The 19,702-nt window shown below is 43.9% G+C and overlaps 1 protein-coding gene across 2 annotated transcripts in view; it reads right to left on the reverse strand.

The window, feature by feature from the left end:
- The window catches only part of KIAA0930 (KIAA0930 ortholog), a 73,709-nt gene that overhangs the window by 2,727 nt on the left and 51,280 nt on the right, over positions 1-19,702 (reverse strand). Inside the window, exons 2-9 of one of the 2 annotated variants that reach the window (XM_087873290.1) lie at positions 19,241-19,389; positions 10,371-10,475; positions 7,814-7,891; positions 5,973-6,074; positions 5,239-5,379; positions 3,003-3,197; positions 1,833-1,995; positions 1,163-1,318 (exon numbers count right to left, since the gene is read on the reverse strand). In XM_087873290.1, coding sequence (XP_087729416.1) covers positions 1,163-1,318; positions 1,833-1,995; positions 3,003-3,197; positions 5,239-5,379; positions 5,973-6,074; positions 7,814-7,891; positions 10,371-10,475; positions 19,241-19,389 — 1,089 coding nt within the window. Of the gene's footprint in view, positions 1-1,162; positions 1,319-1,832; positions 1,996-3,002; positions 3,198-5,238; positions 5,380-5,972; positions 6,075-7,813; positions 7,892-10,370; positions 10,479-19,240; positions 19,390-19,702 lie in introns of both variants that reach the window. The other variant, XM_034440349.3, reaches the window with a different exon arrangement.

Below are 19,702 nucleotides of genomic sequence, written 5' to 3' on the forward strand. Positions count from 1 at the left end.
ATTGTCTCAAGGCTAAGTGAATTATTCTTTAAGTCCCCTTTAATATTTGATCTGTATCTCATTATTTGCCTTTATTTCAACTGACCCACGGCAACCTGTACGGCACTTTAAAAATCTGGTGTGCAGTTGCCTCTTCACCTTTTTCTTTACTTACACATTAGCCCTGATTTGGATCTGGGCCACAATCAGATTGTCAGTCCAACAAGGCAGATCAGGTTAAAAAAACAATTCCATATAGGTCCAGATTATTTTTATTGTAATAGCTATAGTAATAGAATATTTCTAGTCTTCTCCCTCCCTTTACTTTCATATGAATTAAGGAGGGGCTTGTCTGAAACATTTTCTCAAGTTACTTTCTTGGCCTGGGCTCAGGTCCTTCTTATTTGACCCTTGACTTGGTAGCTGCTCTTCTCCTGTCCTTCAGAAGCCCTTTACACAGACACATCCGCAGAATTTCATTCTTCTGCAGATCCCTCCTAAAACTTCCTCATCTTGCGAGTCTTCATCATTCCCCAACCCAAGTCCTCACTGCTCCTTTTACTCCTAGCCAGTGGAGACATTGCCATGCGGACGAAAGATAACAGGAGTCCAGCATGGGCCCATGATTCCCTATAAGAGATGAGGAATGGGATTGCTAGGATTAGAACTTCAGAAAGTCCATTGGGAATAATTGTTAAGACACCGTTTCCTGGAAATATCTGAAGGTCTTCCCAATAGCGTTTCGGACTCGTAGGAAGTCCAAGTTGTGCAGGCACAGACATTTGTAAAAAGATGCTAATCTCTGAAGGTGAAAGATGTCAGATGAAAGAGCAATGGGTACCAGTGCTTTGATTTTCTGAATGGCCACATGGAGCTGTGGGCAATTTGCAGAAAATGTAAGAATCTACACTGAGATTTAACAGGAAGGAGGGAGGGAGGGAGGGAGGGAGGGAGGGAGGGAGGGAGGGAGGAAGGAAGGAAGGAAGGAAGGAAGGAAGGAAGGAAGGCAGGAAGGAAGGCAGGAAGGAAGGCAGGAAGGAAGGCAGGAAGGAAAGGTTATCAAACTCATTGGTGGATAAGCTGAGGACAAGCGCCATTGTTCCACCCTCTTCATTCATTCCAGGGAAGATACACACCTAAGGAATTTAAAGAAGGGAGGAATTGAAAAGCAGAGCAGCCTTACCAGTTAAAATCCGAGGCAAGGGCAGCGTGACATAGGTTAAGTGTGCATAGAGGAGAAAGTTTTCATCCGTTCGGTTCAACTTCAGCCAAGAACCCACAAGAGAACGTCCAGTCCCAGATAATGACCGGGAACGTAGGTTTGTTGCGTTATGCAGATCTGTCAAGAGAGAAGACGACGTCAGGAAGGGAACTGATGCATGTGAATTGCCTTCATGAATCAAACCAGGTGGCCTGGTTAGCTCAGTGGGACATCTGTGACCAGGAGCCCCAAATGCTCCCATATACCGGACATCATTGCTAAGGGCAAAGGGCAAAGGTGAGTTTTCCCGCAGCGAATTGGCTGCGGCTAACTGGCAATGGTGAGTTGGCAAGTTGGCTGGGGCAAGTTGTCCCATTCTGGCCTCTGAGAGTCTCTCAGCCTCATTTTAGCAAAATTCAAAAGCAGACATTGAATGTGGACAGTTTTGATTCCTCTCCCATTTTCACTGGGGAGCAAATCAAAAGTACGTCGACAGCCTTCCAACAAGCAAGATGCAGAAAAGGCAGAAACCTCTGCCCACCCATTCGTCCCGTTCCCTTCCTTCCTGACTCACTGGCCTTTAGCAGAACGCTACAAAAAAGGTTGGTGCCCACCCCAAGCTCCACTGAAGGGGTCTCCCCAATTCTCGCACCTCCATCTTCATCATCCCGAAAGAATTCCTCGCTGTCGTTGGCCGAGTGGGATTTCTTCATCTCTGCGATTCGATTTCGGGTCACTTTCCTTTTGAGAGATGGGGAGAAAAAGGAGGGCCGGCTGTTGCGTTCTGGAGTTGGAGGGGTGCTGAAGGACGTGACCTATGGCAAAGACATAAATTGTTTCAACTCCTACCCTCAAAACGACGCTATAGAGCACTGCACACCAAAACAACTAGACACAAGGACAGTTTTTCCCCGAACGCCATCACTCTGCTAAACAAATAATTCCCTCAACACTGTCAAATTATTCACTAAATCTCCAGTATTGTTACTATTAATCTACTCATCATTCCTATCACCCATCTCCTCCCACTTATGACTGCAAGACTGTAACTTGTTACTTGTATCCTTACGATTTATATTGATTGTTTCCTAATATGATTTGATTGCTTATTTGTACCCTATGATTATCAAGATGATACATCTGGCCGAATGTATCTTGTCTTTTTATGTACACTGAGAGCTTATGCACCAGAGACAAATTCCTTGTGTGCCCAATCACACTTGGCCAATAAAGAATTCTATTCTATTCTATTCTATTCTATTCTATTCTATTCTATTCTATTCTATTCTATTCTATTCTATTCTATTCTATTCTATTCTTCTACTCTACTCTACTCTACGCTACGCTACGCCACGCCACGCCACGCCACTCCACTCCACTCCACTCCACTCCAGAGGAAAAATAAGTGATTGGAGTACAGCTCTTGCAAGCTTTCTAAGCTGAATGGTAGTGGAGCTGAATAGCATGCTGAAATTTCCGCTCATAAAGCCAAGCTGTCGGCTTCCACTATTCTGAGAAACAGCTTTTAATATATTGCCTCTTGTGCTGGATTTAATTCTGATGCTCAAGGCCACAGGTGTCAAACTCACTGCGTCACACTGCCGTCACATGACGTTTTTCCCATTTGCGGAACTGGGGTGGGCGTGGCCTGCTTGTGACGCATCCGGCCCGGGCGCCACCAGTTGGACACCCTTGCTCAAGGCCAACCAAAATGGCAACAAATGGCAAAGACATTTGTGACAACATGGCGCACTGTCTCCAATAATATACTTTATCGTGAAAGGAGAGAAAGCGGAAGATGTCATTAACAAAGTTAACTTACGCGCTCATGCAGCGGTGAGCCCGGGTTTGAATCTTCTTCTGTGCCGTAAGGAGACGTGTCACCCGTGGAAACGCGACCCACTGCCATTTCCGCATGTCCCTTGGCCTGAGGCCCCTTCATACGCACAAACTCCATATTATTGTATTTATAAAAACCAAAGGACATTCTCTGGGCCATTTTGGCTGCCACGCTCACCTGCAAAAGAGGAGTCAAAATTCAAGCCACTGCATCATCAGGATAAACTGCCAGGGACCTCTTTCAATTCAACTTTTCCGTGGTGGCGCAGTGGTTAGAGTGCGGTACTGCAGGGCTACTTCTGCTGACTGCCGGCTGCCTGCAATTTGGCGGTTCGAATCTCCTCAGGCTCAAGGCTGACTCAGCCTTCCGTCCTCCCGAGGTGGGTAAAATGAGGACCCAGATTGTGTGTGGGGAGGGAGGGGGGGGCAATATGCTGACTCTACAAACCGCTTAGAGAGGGCTGTAAAAAGCACTGCGAAGCAGTATATAAGTCTAAGCGCTATTGCTATTTTCTGTGAGTTGGGCGTTGGATCTGCCTTGGTTACCATTATGGGACATGATGTCTTAAAGAAAGATATGATCAACTCTCCCACAGTAATCAGCAAATTTCCCCACATTCAATCATCATCCTTGTGGACTTTCTCGATTGGATTTACCACTGTTCTCTAATTGTGGCCAGGCTCCAGTGTGAGAAGAAATTTATAACAGAATAACAGAGTCAGAAGGGACCTTGGAGGTCTTCTAGTCCGACCCCCTGCCCCGACAGGAAACCCTATACCCGTGATGGCGCACCTATGACACGCGTGCCAGAGGTGGTACGCAGAGCCTGGTCTGTTGGCATGCGCGCCGTCGCCCCAAGTCAGATCTCTGTGGCGTTTCTTTTATGAGCTTCTTTTTCCATGCAAAACAGAAGCTCCCGAAAGAAAAAGATCTTACTTCTTGACCCGCTGCCGGTGTTGGGATGCCCTGCCTCCCGCCGGCCAGCTGGTCTTCGGGTCTCTGCTGCGCATGTGTGCATGTCCATGCATGTGCACATTCGTGCATGTCCATGCATGTGCATATCTGCACACATGTCCACGCATGCACGCTTTTGCATATGCGCATGGACCTTTCGGTTTCGGTATGAGCGTGCCAAAAGTGTGTGCGTGCATGCCTGCACCCATAATGCAATGTGCGTGCGACCCTCCGATGCCCCGCCTCCCCGGGCATGCAGGCATGACCCCCCTGTGACTCCCCCCGTGCCCTCCCTGCCCCCCCCCACACACCTGGCCCCTTCCAATCTCTGGAGGCAAGTTGTTCCACTCATTAATTGTTCTAACCGTCAGGAAATTTCTCCTTAGTTCTAGGTTGCGTCTCTTATTTAATTCTGACACACTGCGCCATTTGCGCTACAGAAGGTTACCCGGGATCTGACCTGGTATTTAATGTCTATACAACAAATCCGTTTTCTCCCAATCTTGACCAGGGGAGGAGTCACTGCCTTGTTTTAAACAAGACATGAAATGATTTGAGGAGGGATGGAAGACGGCAAGGTCCTTCTTTCCCTGTTATTATTATAAAAGTAGGCTTCCATCTCCTGCTCTACACACAGGCAAGAAGGCCTTTCTGGATGAAAATAACACACATGGCTGGAAAAAAATAACAAAGCAACATATAGATCTGAAATCAGAGATATTCTTGTTGGGCATTCTACCAGAAAAATACGACAAAAAGACTACATATTTGATCTTGCCTATACTAACCGCAACTAGAATTGTACATTCCCCTCAGATTCCGTCTGAGGGGAATGTAATTAAGAAAATATTAGAATGTGCAGAAATGGATAGACTAATGCTTACTATTAAGGATAAAGAAGAAACTGAATATTTTTTGATACGGGATGTATTCTATCAATGGCTAGATAACAGAAAGAAGTTAGAAAGGAGGAGATATAAAAAGAGGAAATGGTAAAGGGGAGAATTGTTAAAGAAGAGGATGTTAAGTATTATTGTTATTATATTATTATGTTACTATATTATTACTATTATGGTGACGAATACCACAACAAAGTTGTGTATTATGACTACTTAAACATAACTGTTCCCAGACTACATACTGTTGGATGAAAGTTGAATGTTATATAAATAAAATAAATAAAACAAGAAAAAAGGAAGCCTTTCTGGATTGGCGCCCATGTTGTTTGCATAAGAGACAACCTCCCCGTCGGAAGGACACTCACCCTATTATCATAGACCTTCTTGAGGGCTTCATAGCGGATGGATCCCTGGAAAATAACACCTTGGAAAGTGTTGCTTTTGTCACTGGCCACCAGCTCCACACAAACCATCTCACCTTCCCCTACAGTCATGTCACTAAATACCTAACGGAGATAAATAAATAAATAAATCAAAGAAAAAAATAAATAAATTGCTGTAGAGACACTCAAGGCCAGGGGTCTCCAACCTTGGCCATTTTAAGCCAGGTGGATTTCAACTCCCAGAATTCTGGGAGTTGAAGTCCGCCAGGCTTAAAGTGGCCAAGGTTGGAGGCCCCTGCTCAAGACCATTTGTCATTGCCTATGGCTAAATCACAGATGACACACTGAGATTTAATAGCAGTGCAGGAGTCCATACAGATTCTCAGTAAAAGGTCTGGGGCAGTGATGGAATTCAAATTTAACGGGCACTCACCCCCTTACGCAGCACTAGGGATTCGAACCGTTGAACTGCCGACCTTTCGATTAACAAGCTCAGCTTGTCTTATTTATTTGAAAAATTGTATATGTTCACATCTTATTGGATGTGTTATAAACCCATTTATAAGATGCGATTCCAAAAATTTCCACATTCAATTAATCTCTCTATATGATTAATTTTTTTTTTTTTAGACATGAAGTTAATTTTTATCATGACACATACTCCCCAAACTTCTACATTCTTCTACCCAAGGGACCTACTCTCAGAGAGGACCTACCTCTTCAAAGTTGTCAATCATAAAAAATATGTTTGGATAGCTAATCTTCGACTCCTCGCCCTTGCTGTCCATGGGGTGTTTACTTGGTGATGCGAAGACTTGCTGGAAAACACCATTTGGAAAATATGATATAGCTTGCGATATATATATACATAGTAGGACGTTCAGCTACGACCACTAGCAGGAGAAGGAAACGCTAAGTTGATTGTAAACCCTGGATCCTCCATGGATAGATCAAGTGAACAAGGGGACGCAACCCTTCCGATTATATCTTCTGGCATTCTTCCCATCCTTTTAATAGAAGTGCAGGTTTACAAAGGAGGAATTGCTAACATCTGGAACCCCTGCCCACCTGCTTTTTCCATAAGGATATAGACTGGTCTGACCCAGCTCTCCAAACACAACAAACCCTCGGAAGTTAAATCAATGATTCCTTTATTAGGAGTGCCAGCAGCCCCAGCAAAAAGTTGCTCTCTCAACGCAGACTAACAAGTCTGTCCGCCTGGGAGATGAATAGTTGTCTGCCAGATCTATTCATCTCCGCCCCCTGCCTTTTATCCCCAGAATTAGGGTGGGGCCTCACTAGCAGCGGTGGCTCTTCCATCCCAAGGACCAGCCCATAGATTTCCACTGCTCTCCTCTGCCTTCTGTGCATCCGCGCATCAGGCACTGGACCCAGCTGTTCCTCCTCTTCCTCATCAGCCACCTCCAGATCTGGGGGCTGTTGACTCTCCATTTGAGGGCTGACGGATGTCCCAGGCTCCGCCTCCGTCTCTGTCTCTCTCTGACAGCTCCATTCCCTCTTCCCAATTGGAGCTCTCAGGTTGCCTTGATGCTGACCCTGACTCCCATGCCTCCTCCTCCTCTAATTCGGCTGTTGGAGGGGCCAGCAGCCGACAGGCCACAACAGAGACATTTTGGGGAAACGTTCTCTGAAGACCCCAGAAGGATCCACCCCCATTTTCAACTCAATCCTTATGCCATCTTCTGCAATTCTAGTAAAGTGAATCCTGTTCCATTTTCAGAGAGTAATCCTACTGACAGACAGACAGAATCTCGAGTCCTTCCATATTCTATTGACTTGGAATGAGTAGCAAACTTGTAAAACTGAGCTTTTCCAAACTTTCCCAAACTCTTTACCAACAATGGTTAGGCCTCTGGTATACTCTTCTGGATAACTAAGGATTGCATTTGCTTCAAAAATTTTAGCAAGGGGTTCTCTGCCTGGTTGCTGGGTGGGCGTGGCCATAGTGGGTGTGGCCGAGTCGGCCTCTTGAACCATAGAGGGGGGGCGTTTTTGCCCTCCCCGGGCTCCAGAGGCTTTCCTTGAGCCTCTGAGAGGGCAAAAACAGTCTCCCCAAGCTCCGGAGGCCCTCTGGAGGCCTTCCTGAACTTCCGGTAATCCCATTTTCCGCCCTCCCCGAGCCTCCATGTGTACCCTGCACTTACCTTCATCCAAAACGGGCTGCGTGGGGCCTCTTGGGAGTGGAAGGGTGGCCGGGGCCAGCCATAAGTGGGATTTGGGGGGTTCTCCGAACTGCACAGAATCTTAGTTAGAGGTTCTTCTGAACCCCTGCGAACCCCCAGCAGCCCACCCCTGCTTTCCTCTTAATTTGTTGAATGTGTGATGACAAATTGACTAGGGGAATTTTACTAAGCCCATTTGAAATGCTCCTCAAAGCTATTATGGAGTTATGTCTGAGGCTATCGCTAATTAAAACTACTTGAGCTATATAAGGAAACCATAATATAAGTTCATGGGGGGGGAAGGGGAAATGGGGCAAAGGCTGAAGCCAAAAGAAGGAGAACTTTTAAAGTTCCCAAATTGCAGAGCTGCTCACCTGGGACTTCTTTTTATGGATGTGAATATCCCCTCCATCAGAACGAGTACATACCGCACACGTCACTATATAATCCAGCTGAAAGAAAATCAAAGTATTGGTTTGATGAAACACCAATCAGCATCAGGTTTCTCATTAGGTTTTCCTTTGTGTACATGTCCAGATCCCCCCCCAATAGAAAATATGAGGTCCTTCGGTTTTCATTTAAAGAAGTTATCTGGAGCTACTTCACAACAGAAGTCAGATGCTTTCTTACATGTTTCATGTTCAATTGCAACTGAAGGTCAACGCAATCCTACAGGTCACCCAGTAGGTTTTCTATAACTCTTGCCCTTTCTTGGATCTATGGGCTCCTATCTCTCCAAAATTCTCCTTCCAACCTTCTTAATTTGTGTGCATGTGAAATTCTCTCAGACTTCAGTTTTTTCCTTTGGCTCAGCCCATTCCTTCTGTCCTGAATCCGTCTGAGCATTGCATAATTCAATTGCTGAATGGCAAGTGAATTCTTCTTCCTGCTCTATTGCTCAGCAAATCACCCAGAGAAATCCCAAGCCACCAGTGGTGGGTTCCAACCGGTGTTACCACTGGTTCTCTTCATGCACACGCTTTGTGGGCAATTGCTGCGCGCAAGCGCATTAGATTTCTGCCCAGTTGAGGTGCAGCAATCCACTCTGCCGTGCCTATCAGCTGAGCTAAAAAACGACAAATAAAGGTAGGTATAACGCGGGGGCGGCAGGCGGGCCTAACTCTTAGTCATAGAGAACCGGTTCGCTGACATCACATCATCACCATTACCGGCTTGCCCGAACCGGGCTGAACCGGGAGCAACCCACCACTGCAAGCCACCTCCACCTGTAAAATTATTTAAGACAGTGTTTCTCAACCTTGGTAATTTTAAGATGTGCAGATCTTAATTCCAAATGTGTGGACTTCAGCTACCAAGATGTGTGGATTTCAACTCCTTGGCCTTATTGTCATGCACTCAAAAGCCCGATTGGGCTTATTATCAGGGAATGTCTTAATTGGGGGGAAACAGGATAAATAAATAATCCATCCCTCAAAGTTGGAATAGAAATCTAACAAATGAAATAAACTTTTACCCCATAAAATAAAAATATGTTTTCAAAATTAAACTGAAGGGCTATTGATTAATCTATTCATTCTTGGAGTTGGGACTAGACAAAGGAGAGGAAAAAAATTACGATGGGGGGGAGACAACATGAGGCTTAAAACACCTCTTGAACCTTCACCCCAAACAAAGTTCCAAATATTTTGGCCCTGTCCACTTCGGCTTCTAGAATTTAGAATCATCCAATGGGTTTGTTCACTTTCAAACACTGAAATACCTGAGATGTTTTCAGAAAAAAACGGAGATTTATTTATGCTGCTGGCTTATTGCAAGAATTTGTTGGCAGCGTTTCAGTTTCAACAACAGAGCACTCGAGGTAGATGAAATCACAAATTAAAACCCAATCCGAAAATAACAATATCACAGGTTTGTTGGTTTGTTTAAGAAAAGGCAAAAGGAGGGCAACTTTCTATAAATCATTACAATCTCTGGAAAGGAAACAAAATCACAAAGGAGCAGTGTGATGTCTGGCACTTCGATTAATAACACCAAAGCTCATTTAAGACTGACAAACCTCCTCAAACAAAAAAAAAGCAGTCTGGTTTTTTGGGGTTTTTTTTACTCCAGTACCCCCTTCCAAGTGGCTGCTTAGTCCAGGAGGCACTCACCAAGCACAGAATGAACAAAACCTAGTATCCTTGTCCACTCTGCTATAGGATCATCAGCCTACGTGTAATCTCTTTAACCAAGCCGAAATTGCTGAGGAACAGATAACCTTACTACAGATTTAAACCAGTAGTGGGTTTCAAATCCCGGCGCTACCAGTTCGCTATCAGTAGCGAGCGTGCGGCGCTACTGCGCATGCGCAGAGCGTTTTTGTCTAATTAAAATAATATTTCTCATTAAAATAATATTTATTAAATTTCCAAAGATTAAAATACACAGTACAAAAAGAAACAATACACAAAAAAAAGCAAGGAAAACACACACACACACACACACACATACACACACACACACACACACACACACAAAAGATATAAACAACCAAAAACAAACATATCAAAATTTCAACACTCAAAACAACTTTTCTGCATCGGTATCTCTAACCTATTTAACCTCTTTACACAAATTCTACTTCTAAATATCTCTATCTTAAACTTACATCTTTACTTAAATTACCTTGATTTCTATTTACAATTCAATCACATAACAAAAAAAATGTATTTTTGATGATGTCTGGGCGGGTGGGCGGAGCCTCCCACCACCGCTGCTGCTACCGGTTCTCCCAAACCGGGGTGAACCGGTAGAAACCCACCACTTTAATTGGTTTAAACAGATGGGGAGTCTCGAAATGACCAAGTGATTTGGTGAATCGTGCAGATTCAAGCCAAGGTACCATTCTCATTCTCAAAATACCCCGCAAATTACAGACATCCCCCTCTCCTAACGCCAGCAAGCTTTGGAGAAGAGAAAAACTGAGGTCACCTTCTGTAGTATAAGGTTCAGGTAGACGCTCTCCTCCCAATCAATGTCAGGATCGCCCAAACCTGGAAGCTTCTTGGAATCTCTGCGGTATACTTCAACTTCAACCTGCTAAAACAAAGCCCAACAGTGCGGGTAAGAATCACACTATAGCTAGAAATCTGTAGTATTTGGGGGTGGGTGGGTTCAGAAGCATCATAAGGAAGGACGGTCATTAGTTCACAGGCTCAGGATCAAATCACATATTCAAGTCAAATGTGGATAGCAATACCACCTAGACTTATATACCGCATTACAGTGCTTTACAGCCCTCTCTAAGCGGTTTACAGAGTCAGCACATTGCCCCCAACAATTTGGGTCCTCATTTTACCGACCTCGGAAGGATGAAAGGCTGAGTCAACCTTGAGCCTGGTGAGATTCGAACTCCCAAATTGCAGACAGCCGTCAGTCAGCAGAAGTAGCCTGCAGTACTGACTCTAACCACTGTGCCACCATGGCTCATACCTGAATCTAACTAACTCCTCCATTTTCATCCCCTTTTCCCATATATTCAAGTTAATCCGAAGTAGGAAAGAAGTTCCCATTGCTTCCTCCTGAACAAATAGCCCTTAAGAAAAGTTACTTTCCCTATGGTAGATTTCAGTAATGTAGTGTCTAACATCTTTCTTCCATTTAGTATTTTTATTCTTATTGCCTGTTCAATCCGGTTATATTGAATTTGCGAGAAGGTTTTTTTACAACGTGTTTCCCTGGACACAACAGCAAAGAACGCCACGGAGCTGGAACGTTGAGACGTATGTCCTGCTTCTCGCCTGCCCCACTTGCCACCTCCAAATTGCATCCCTAAAGGGGGCGGGTGGCTAAGAAGGGGCAGGAGCCCTGCCATGCCGGGTGAGGGGGGGGAGAAGAGACAGCAAGGGGACCCACATCTCGTTCCACGCATCTCACTTCTCCTCTGCCCCACCTGTCAGAAATGAGTCTTTGTGAGACTCATCGCGCCACCGCCACCGCCTCGTGGAGCAGAACTCTACAAGGCACTGCCGCGATGTTTAACATACCGGCACAGCCGCGAGCGGCAGGACGCCAGCTGTACCGGTATGATGAAGCTTGCGGTGGTGCTGCAGTTCATGCATGCAACAGCACAACAAGTCTTGCAGAGTCCTGCTCCATGAGGCGGCGGCGGCGGCAGCGGGACACGTCAGGGCAACGGCAGCCTGCCGCTCAGCCGGCACAAAGATCAGGGAGGGGAGGGCATGTTCCCCCCCCTCTTTCCTCCCCCTCCGGCCTCGACGCCTCAACTTGTTTTGGTTGCGCGGCAAGCAACCAGCGGAAATGACGGGACCAGCTGCGCATGATTGTGGGGGGCTTATTTTAACACATGTAGTTGGGCTCATTATTCAGAGAGGTCTTAGTTTCGGGAAAACATGGTACACACACACACACACACACACACACACACATACATATGGAAGGAATTAGCTGGTGGAATGAGGTGTCATCCACTTTTCATCCTAGAGGGAGAAGAAAATTTATGAAAGGCTCTTATCGGTGATCCAGAATTTATTTTAGAACTAACCACATTTTCCACGTTAGGAAAAATGTAAATGTTTCCAGGGAAATGCAGTTTCAGCTTTCAAGATCACGCCTAGAGCATACAGCTGATGGTCTTCTCTGGTGGACATTATTTGAAAGGCTGCACTTATGCTTGCAGATGGTTTGACTTTGAGTGTTTCATATTTTTTTTAATGTGTGTACGCCACTAGTAATTATTGGATTCCAGTGGGACATAAATGAAAACAAGCAAATAAGTAAATTGCGTTGGGTTTCAGCAAGCACTGAAAAGAGCGGCAAATAATTCATTGGAAAAGGAAATACCTCTATTAACACGTCCTACTATAATTTGGTTGATTTATAATTCCATTTGCAGTCATGCTATTAAAAAGTAGCAGCTCTGTTTTTATTAGTTTGAATGCAGGAAAAAAATGGGTAAAATGTCATTTGTGATTCAGGTAAAATCTGGAGGGAAGCAAAATGGGGGAGATGACAGTAATTCATATAGAGTGAAATATCTGCAGCAGAAAAGGAGGGGACAGCACCTTAGCATTTCAAATGAAGAAGAGCTAGATCAGGGGTCTGCAACTTTAAACCCTCAAAGAGCCATTTGGACCCGTTTCCCACAGAAAAGAAAACACCGGGAGCCACAAAACTCTTCCCGTGCCTGACTATTTCTTGAGCAGCCACAAAACTAGCATATGTAGTTGAATTAAACATTCTGTTTTCTTCTGAAACTGTTCTTTTCTTGGATTTATCCATGGTTGGCCTACCAGGGGTTGAAAAGCTCAATAAATCGCGTGCCAGCTGGTGTCGCACATTGGCTGTTGTGATGCATATTTTGAGTGACAGGGAGCCGCAGCAGAGGGGTGAAAGAGCCACATGCAGCTCCAGAGCCACAGGCTGCCGACTGAGATTGGACAAATTATGAGAGGGTTATTGATGAATCCGTACTCTGGAGATTAATGCATTCTCTCCTTCTTGGAAGAACAGTAATCTAGGGACAAAAATCTCAATTTTCTATTCTCACCGGCACCATCAATTCAGCAAACTGTTATTCCCTAAAAGTTGAGAAGCTCACACGCTTAAATCTTTCAGCAAAGTGAAATGTTGATTCAGGCCAACAAAGGAAAGTCTGGCATAGCCTTGCTCCTGTCTCAGAGTGAGTTGTTTTCCTTTCTATTTAAAAAAAAAAAATCACAAGTGATTTTTGCAGCCTGGAGCTGCAAACTCAGCTCTTTTTAGTGTTTGGTTTGAAAAAAAATCTCAAAAATGCTTGGCAGGTCATTCTTACTGCTTCCCTTTTCTACGTGGCAGATGTTGCCAGAAACTGGACAATTAGTGCTATGCGGAGTCCCATCTGCTTCAAATCACCTCTTCCTTCCAAATACACACACACACACTGCTCTTGAGTTGCTAAGAACAAACATCCAGATTCATTCTGTGAGCAACCCTGACTTAATTTATGTCTGGAATAGGTATGTTTCTCTTAATGGATGTTAGCAGAGAAGTTAACGGTTTATGTGTAGTAGTAGTCCTTGATTTATGACCACAATTGGAATCAGAATTTCCGTTGCTAAGCAAGGCAATTATTGCTAATTGTAATTATTAAGTAACTCACTCAGTTGTTAAGCTCACTGACTTTGCTTGCCAGAAGCCAGATGGAAAAGTTGCAAGCGGTGACCCCAGGAGCCAGGGATGCTACAAATATCTAGTACAAATATCCAAATTTTGACTGTGTGACCATGAGGATCAGGGATGGGTTCTAAATTTTTTTTACTGCCGGTTCTGTGGGCGTGGCTTATTTTGTGGGCGTGGTTTGGTGGGGGGTAATGTGACTGGGTGGGCGTGGCCAACTTTTTTTTTTTTTTTACTTTTAAAAGCATTTTTTCTACAACCTTAAGAGGTTGCAGAAAAAAATGCTTTTAGAAGCCTCTGACGATCAGCTGGGATCGCCAGAGGCTTTTAAAGGCATTTTTTTTCTCTCTACAACCTCTTCAGCTGAAGAGGTTGCAGGAAAATATGCTTTTAGAAGCCCCTGACGATCCCAGCTGAACCGCGCGATCATCAGAGACTTTTTTTTTTACTTTTAAAAGCATTTTTTCAGCCGAAGAGGTTGTAAAAAAATGCTTTTAAAAGTTAAAAAAAAAAGCCTCTGATGAGGTGGGCGGGATAAGCGAGCGGCAACCGGGCCAGGACCGGTTCAGGGGTGTGACCAGCCAATGTTATTACCAGTTCTCCGAACTACTACAAATTTTTACTACCGGTTCTTGCGAACCGGTGTGAACCAGGAGCAACCCACCACTGATGGGGATGCTGCGTCAGTTGCAAGGGTGAGGACCAGTTTTTAAGTCACTTTTTTCAGTGTCTTTGTAACTTCAAACTAAACAATGGTTGTAAGTCAAGGACTACCTGTAATGTCTTCACAAATCATCGTGAATTGTGTGGCTGGAAAGTACCGTGTTTCCCCGAAAATAAGACACTGTCTTATATTTTTTTGAACCCTGAAATAAGCGCTTGGCCTTATTGCCATGCGCTCAAAAGCCCAATTGGGCTTATTATCAGGGGATGTCTTATTTTGGGGGAAACAGGGTATATAAACATCTGCGTATCTGTCAATTTTATTTTAGTTTTTTAATAATACAAACAGTAGAAAATACCTAGCTTTGGTAGAGTAAATATTCAATGTTATCTCAGTCTTTGTAAAGTCCTGAAGTATGTTTGTATTCTTAACCATCTTTTCCAGCCAAGTCTGCCAAACGCTTTTTTGAATTAAGAATTAACTCTTTGAGTTAGGAATTCATTCTTAATGAATTCATCAATAATGAAAAGTGTGAGTTGATAGACTTTCTGCTTGATGGTTCAGCAATGTAAGACAAGCCCCGTTATATTCTTCTAAAGATATCTTACCACCTGTATTGTATGACAGGGAGTATTTGATTAACCTTCAGAGGAGAGGTAAAGCTTCACTCAGTCTGATCAATTGTAGTGACAATCAAGTTTGGAGCAGATCAGCCTTCAGATGACATCAAGCCAAGCTGGGAGATTAGGAATGGTTGTTGTGTTGATATCAGGCCATCTTATATGGCCTAGCTAATCTCACTGAGCAGTGGTGGGATCCTGCCGGTTTAACCACCAATTCGGTGATTGCGCCCTTTGCACGCTGCACGCGCATGTAGAGTTTTGACAAAACTAAACTTACGTCTTACTTCTGGGGACTAACACAGCTGAGGCACGGCAACCTGCTCTGCCGCATGAATCAGCTGAGAGGATAAAGGTAAGTAAAGCGTGCAGGGGCGGGCCAACCTGATCGTCGGAGTGAACCGGTTCGCTGCCAGCTGATCGTCAGAGCTACCGGTACGCCCGAACCAGTCCAAACCGGCTGAATCCCACCCGTAATAACATGGATTGTGGAAGAAAAGAAGCTAAAATGTCAAGATTGAACCGCTTTGCTTCTTTCAAACCTTAACGCTTTTCAACTTGCCAATGAACTGGTTGGTGAGAGGGAAAAGGGAAATGGAATGCTGAGAACGTATGAGGAGATCGTGAGAGTTTGGCAACCATCAAGGTCAGCATTGCAGGTGATAAAGAAAGAGATGGACTGTTCCCATAACAAAAGGATAATCGGATAATGTGATCACCCAGGAGTGGAGAGAAGAGGAAGCTATTGTTTAACTAGGCAAGGCTTTGCTTGGGGAAACCAGAGCTGGTTTTGTTTCTTCAGTACCAAAATGGTGTATCCAATGAAGTTTTACTTTTGGGATTTCAAGGCTCCCGAGAGTGTTTCTTTATTTTGGGTTCACTAGTTGAGGCAGTTGACATAAAATATATGTATGACTAAGTATCTAAGCAGAATAGTTTAGTAATAGCAAGAAACCTTCTGACATGCAAAGGAATGCATGTCCCACCGAAGAGTTGAGACCATGATTTATCCCATCTGAACACAAATCATGGTCAATTGCGGAACATCTCTCAAAATCAAGGCAGGATGAAAGCAAAAAAAAATCTATTAAGCAGCTGGGCATAGGCCTAGCCTTGAAACTGTTTCTGACCACTCCACTGACCACTAACCTTAACCCTAACCATCAAAAGAAACATTATCTTTGTGCAATATTTCTCAATCTTGGCAACTTTAAGATGTGCGGACTTCAACTCCCAGAATTCTCCAACCAACCATGTCGGCTGGAAGATGCTGGGAAGTTAAATCCACACATCTTAAAGTTGCCAAGGTTGAGAAAAACACTGACTTTTTGAATGGGTCTGAAACTTAGATGCCCATCATTAGCAAACAGCAGGCAACGTAGTAGGGCATTTCATGTGTATCTATGGAAGCCAAAACTCAGGATGACTCTGGCAGCACTTTCTCACTTACCCATTTAATTAAAAGGCGGAAGCTTTTGCAAGCATGCAAGGAAGCATCAAAATGTTTCTCTATTAGGGTTTTGCTAATCAGCTCTGATTCAATTCAAATTGGAGACTGGCAATTTGGAGAGAGAAAGATTTGAATGTGCAATTTGAGAGCAAAACAATTCAATTTATTTTGGGATCTAATTTAAAAAGGAGACCTTTTAGATTGAAGCAGTCTATCGATTTTATACATAAATAAAAATTAGCACGGATTGCTTGCCACAATATCCTTTTTTAAAAAAAACATTGCTTGATAACTGGCCAGATACAACGATTATTAGAATCGCTTTAAATATATAAACTCTGTTTTATTGCAGTAGTAACCAAGAGGGAGCTATTGAGTTCAAAAATGCAATATTGTTCATGCCCAGGGGGATTTTATGTCAAACAAACAGAACTTCTTGTTTTGTATTCACTCTAAGAAGTGACAGGAGGAGACGGCTATAAATCACAAAACATTAATTTCATGCTTTACAAATGAAGCAAATATTTAACCAACAGAGACTTCTTAAACCCACGTGGAGGAGGGGATGGAGGACTTTGACAAACTAGTTTTGTTACCTGAAAAGAGAACCCAAAATCAAAGATATATAACATAGTTTCCTGTATTTATATGAAGCTGCATTTCTAGAAATATTTTCAAGTAGATAGAATAAAGCTGAAGTGCAAGATTAGTAGGAGGCATTATTCTCTTTTTGTTCTGGGAAAAACTGTCGAAAGTCTAAATGAACGCAGTTATTATTAGATGTATAATTACATTCTTTATTGTCAGAGTGTTTACAGTGTGGCTACTATTTTGAGACAACCCAGGACCAAACTACAGGACAGAGAGGTTTTGTCATTACAAATGGTGGTTTATATACAATACTTCTATATACAAGCATACATGTGGTAGGCACATACCAGGCAAGCAATGATTCTTCAACTCTACCCAGAGAACTACAATGCAGATAGAACACAGCAAGGAGAATGATACACAAGGAGAGAGAGATGCCCTCTAATGGCCTCCCTTATATAGACAGCTTCTTAAAGGGCAATAACCCTGCTGACTCATCCTCAGTGTTAGGATATGGTTTGGGCCTAACAAGTTGTCCAGGCAATATATGTGTACTGTAACTTTAACCTGTAAGTGTATTATGTTACTTTAAAGGTTTCCTTGTTGATTCATTGTAATGCTGAGTCATTCTGTAATTAGGTAATGACTGGTTGTGAGAGTATTTAAGCAAGGTATTGTAACGTGTTCAGTTTGATGATGAAGCTAATATGATATGCTACCAGAGTATGATATGCTACCATTGAGAGGAGTTGCTATCTGCTAATCATGGTTTGATGGATCTACTACCATCGTGGTTTGTGAACCAGAGTGAGTTTGTTATTCTAACCAACTAATGTTTGTTGGGTAAGAAGATTCTGTAACTACTGGACTGATTTTACTGGCAAAGACTTGGAATTTGTTTAAAGACTATGAGACTGTTTTTCTACTATAAAGTAAGCTTTTGATAAACCAGTTTGCACATCTCTTATTCATTGCTCTCAGCAATGTTTCTCTGTGCTCTACACTCTGCTGATTGGTAACACAACACCAATATCCTTAACACTCAGTCTTAAAAGGCTGGTCAGCTTTAAATCTTCATTACCCTGATATTTATAACATAGGAATAACACTTTATAACGCTGTAGCTTTTACTTTATTTTAACCATTTTCTTCTCTCTGTCTCTGTTTCTCTCTGCCCTCTAGAACAGGAGTCTCCAACCCCTGGGCCGTGGACCTGCACTGGGCCGTGGCACGCCAGCAACTGAGCCACACAAACAAGCAAAGCCCCATCCGCGGAATGCAGGCAGCATGCAAAAACCATGCCCCCTCTGGTCCGCGGAAAAAACTTTCTCCTTGGTGCCCAAAAGATTGGGGCCCTCTGCTGTAGAACATTAGCCCGCCAGAAAATAAAAGAGACCCCCTGTTGGTCTTTTGGAAGGCCTTGAACTGGTTACGTGTCTGGGGTCCCCCATGTGTGAAGGGCCCCAATTCCTGGCTATGCTAACATCTGCCCGCTATAATATTTCTTAACTTCTATGTGTATTTAATTTTTCCTTTTGGACTCTGCTTTTATGATTGTTTCCCACCCAGAATCGCTTGTTTGAGGTGGGTGGGTGAGTGAGTGAGTGAATCAATCAATCAATCAATCAATGAAATTAAGTTATTAGATTGTATCAGTGACATAAGATAATGTTTTAATAGTGCTCCCAGCCAGCATACCTTGCTTCCAAGGGTGGGCTGCTGGGGGTTCGTTCGCAGGGGTTTCGGAGAACCTCTAGCTAAGATTCTGTGCAGTTCGGAGAACCCCCAAATCCCACTCCTGGCTGGCCCCGTTCACCCCGTCCCACCCCTCCCAGGAGTCCCCACGTGGCCTGTTTTGGATGTAGGTAAGTGCAGGGTGCACAGGGAGGTTCAGGGAGGGTGAAAAACTGGCCTACCGGAAGTCCAGGAAGGCCGGAAACGGGCCCGTTTCTGGCCTCCAAAGAGCTTCTGGAGCCTGGGAAGGCTGTTTTCGCCCTCCTGGAAGCTCAAGGAAAACCTCCGGAGCCCAGGGAGAGCGAAAACGCACCCCCCCACCCCGCCATGGTGCAGGAGGCTGACTAGGCCACGCCCACCATGGCCACGCCCACCTAGCAACTGGGCAGAGAACCCCTTGCTAAAATTTTTGAAGCCCACCCCTGCTTGCTTCTGATTTACACTGAAGAAATATATTCTTTTTTAACTGGGTAAAAAAAAAAATCTCCCTTCAGTTGAAATCGGTACCTATGTCTTTGATCTCCTTTCTAATTTTCGGTCAGCTGAAGAGGAAACCCGTTTGCCATTTATGAGAGAAGAACAACAATGGCCCTTCTTGGGAGTTTCAGCTTGTTAACCAACCTACCTTCTTTTCTTCTACGCCATCTCCGCCAACATAGGCCAGCCTCCTGCGGACGTAGAAGAGCATATCATCTTGCCTTGGAGCCCATTTCTCCATAAAGTAGGTGGAAAACATCCATGTCCAGAATACGATGCGGTCATCTTTGAAAAAACCTAACAAGGAAGTCAAAGGAAGGATTAAGAATCCGAGATATCAGATTGCATTCATTGAGTTTAATGCAAAGGTATCAACTGGAAAATTGGCAAGCAGCTCAGATGGCCTCCCAGTTACCCAAGCCCTGCCTCATCTTATATAACACCTTGTCAGTTATTTACCGTATTTTTAGGAGTATAAGACGCACCTACCTTTTCTGGTGAGGAAAAGAAGAAGAAGAAATCTCCCTCTGCCTCTGAGCAATTTTGCCTCGTTGCAGCAAACAGCCTGCTTTACTTTCATTTTCGTTTTCAGCATAGCTTGATTAGCACA

Source organism: Pantherophis guttatus, chromosome 7 (genome assembly GCF_059756535.1).
Source record: "Pantherophis guttatus breed Tessera chromosome 7, ASM5975653v1, whole genome shotgun sequence".
Taxonomy (NCBI): Eukaryota; Metazoa; Chordata; class Lepidosauria; order Squamata; family Colubridae; genus Pantherophis; species Pantherophis guttatus.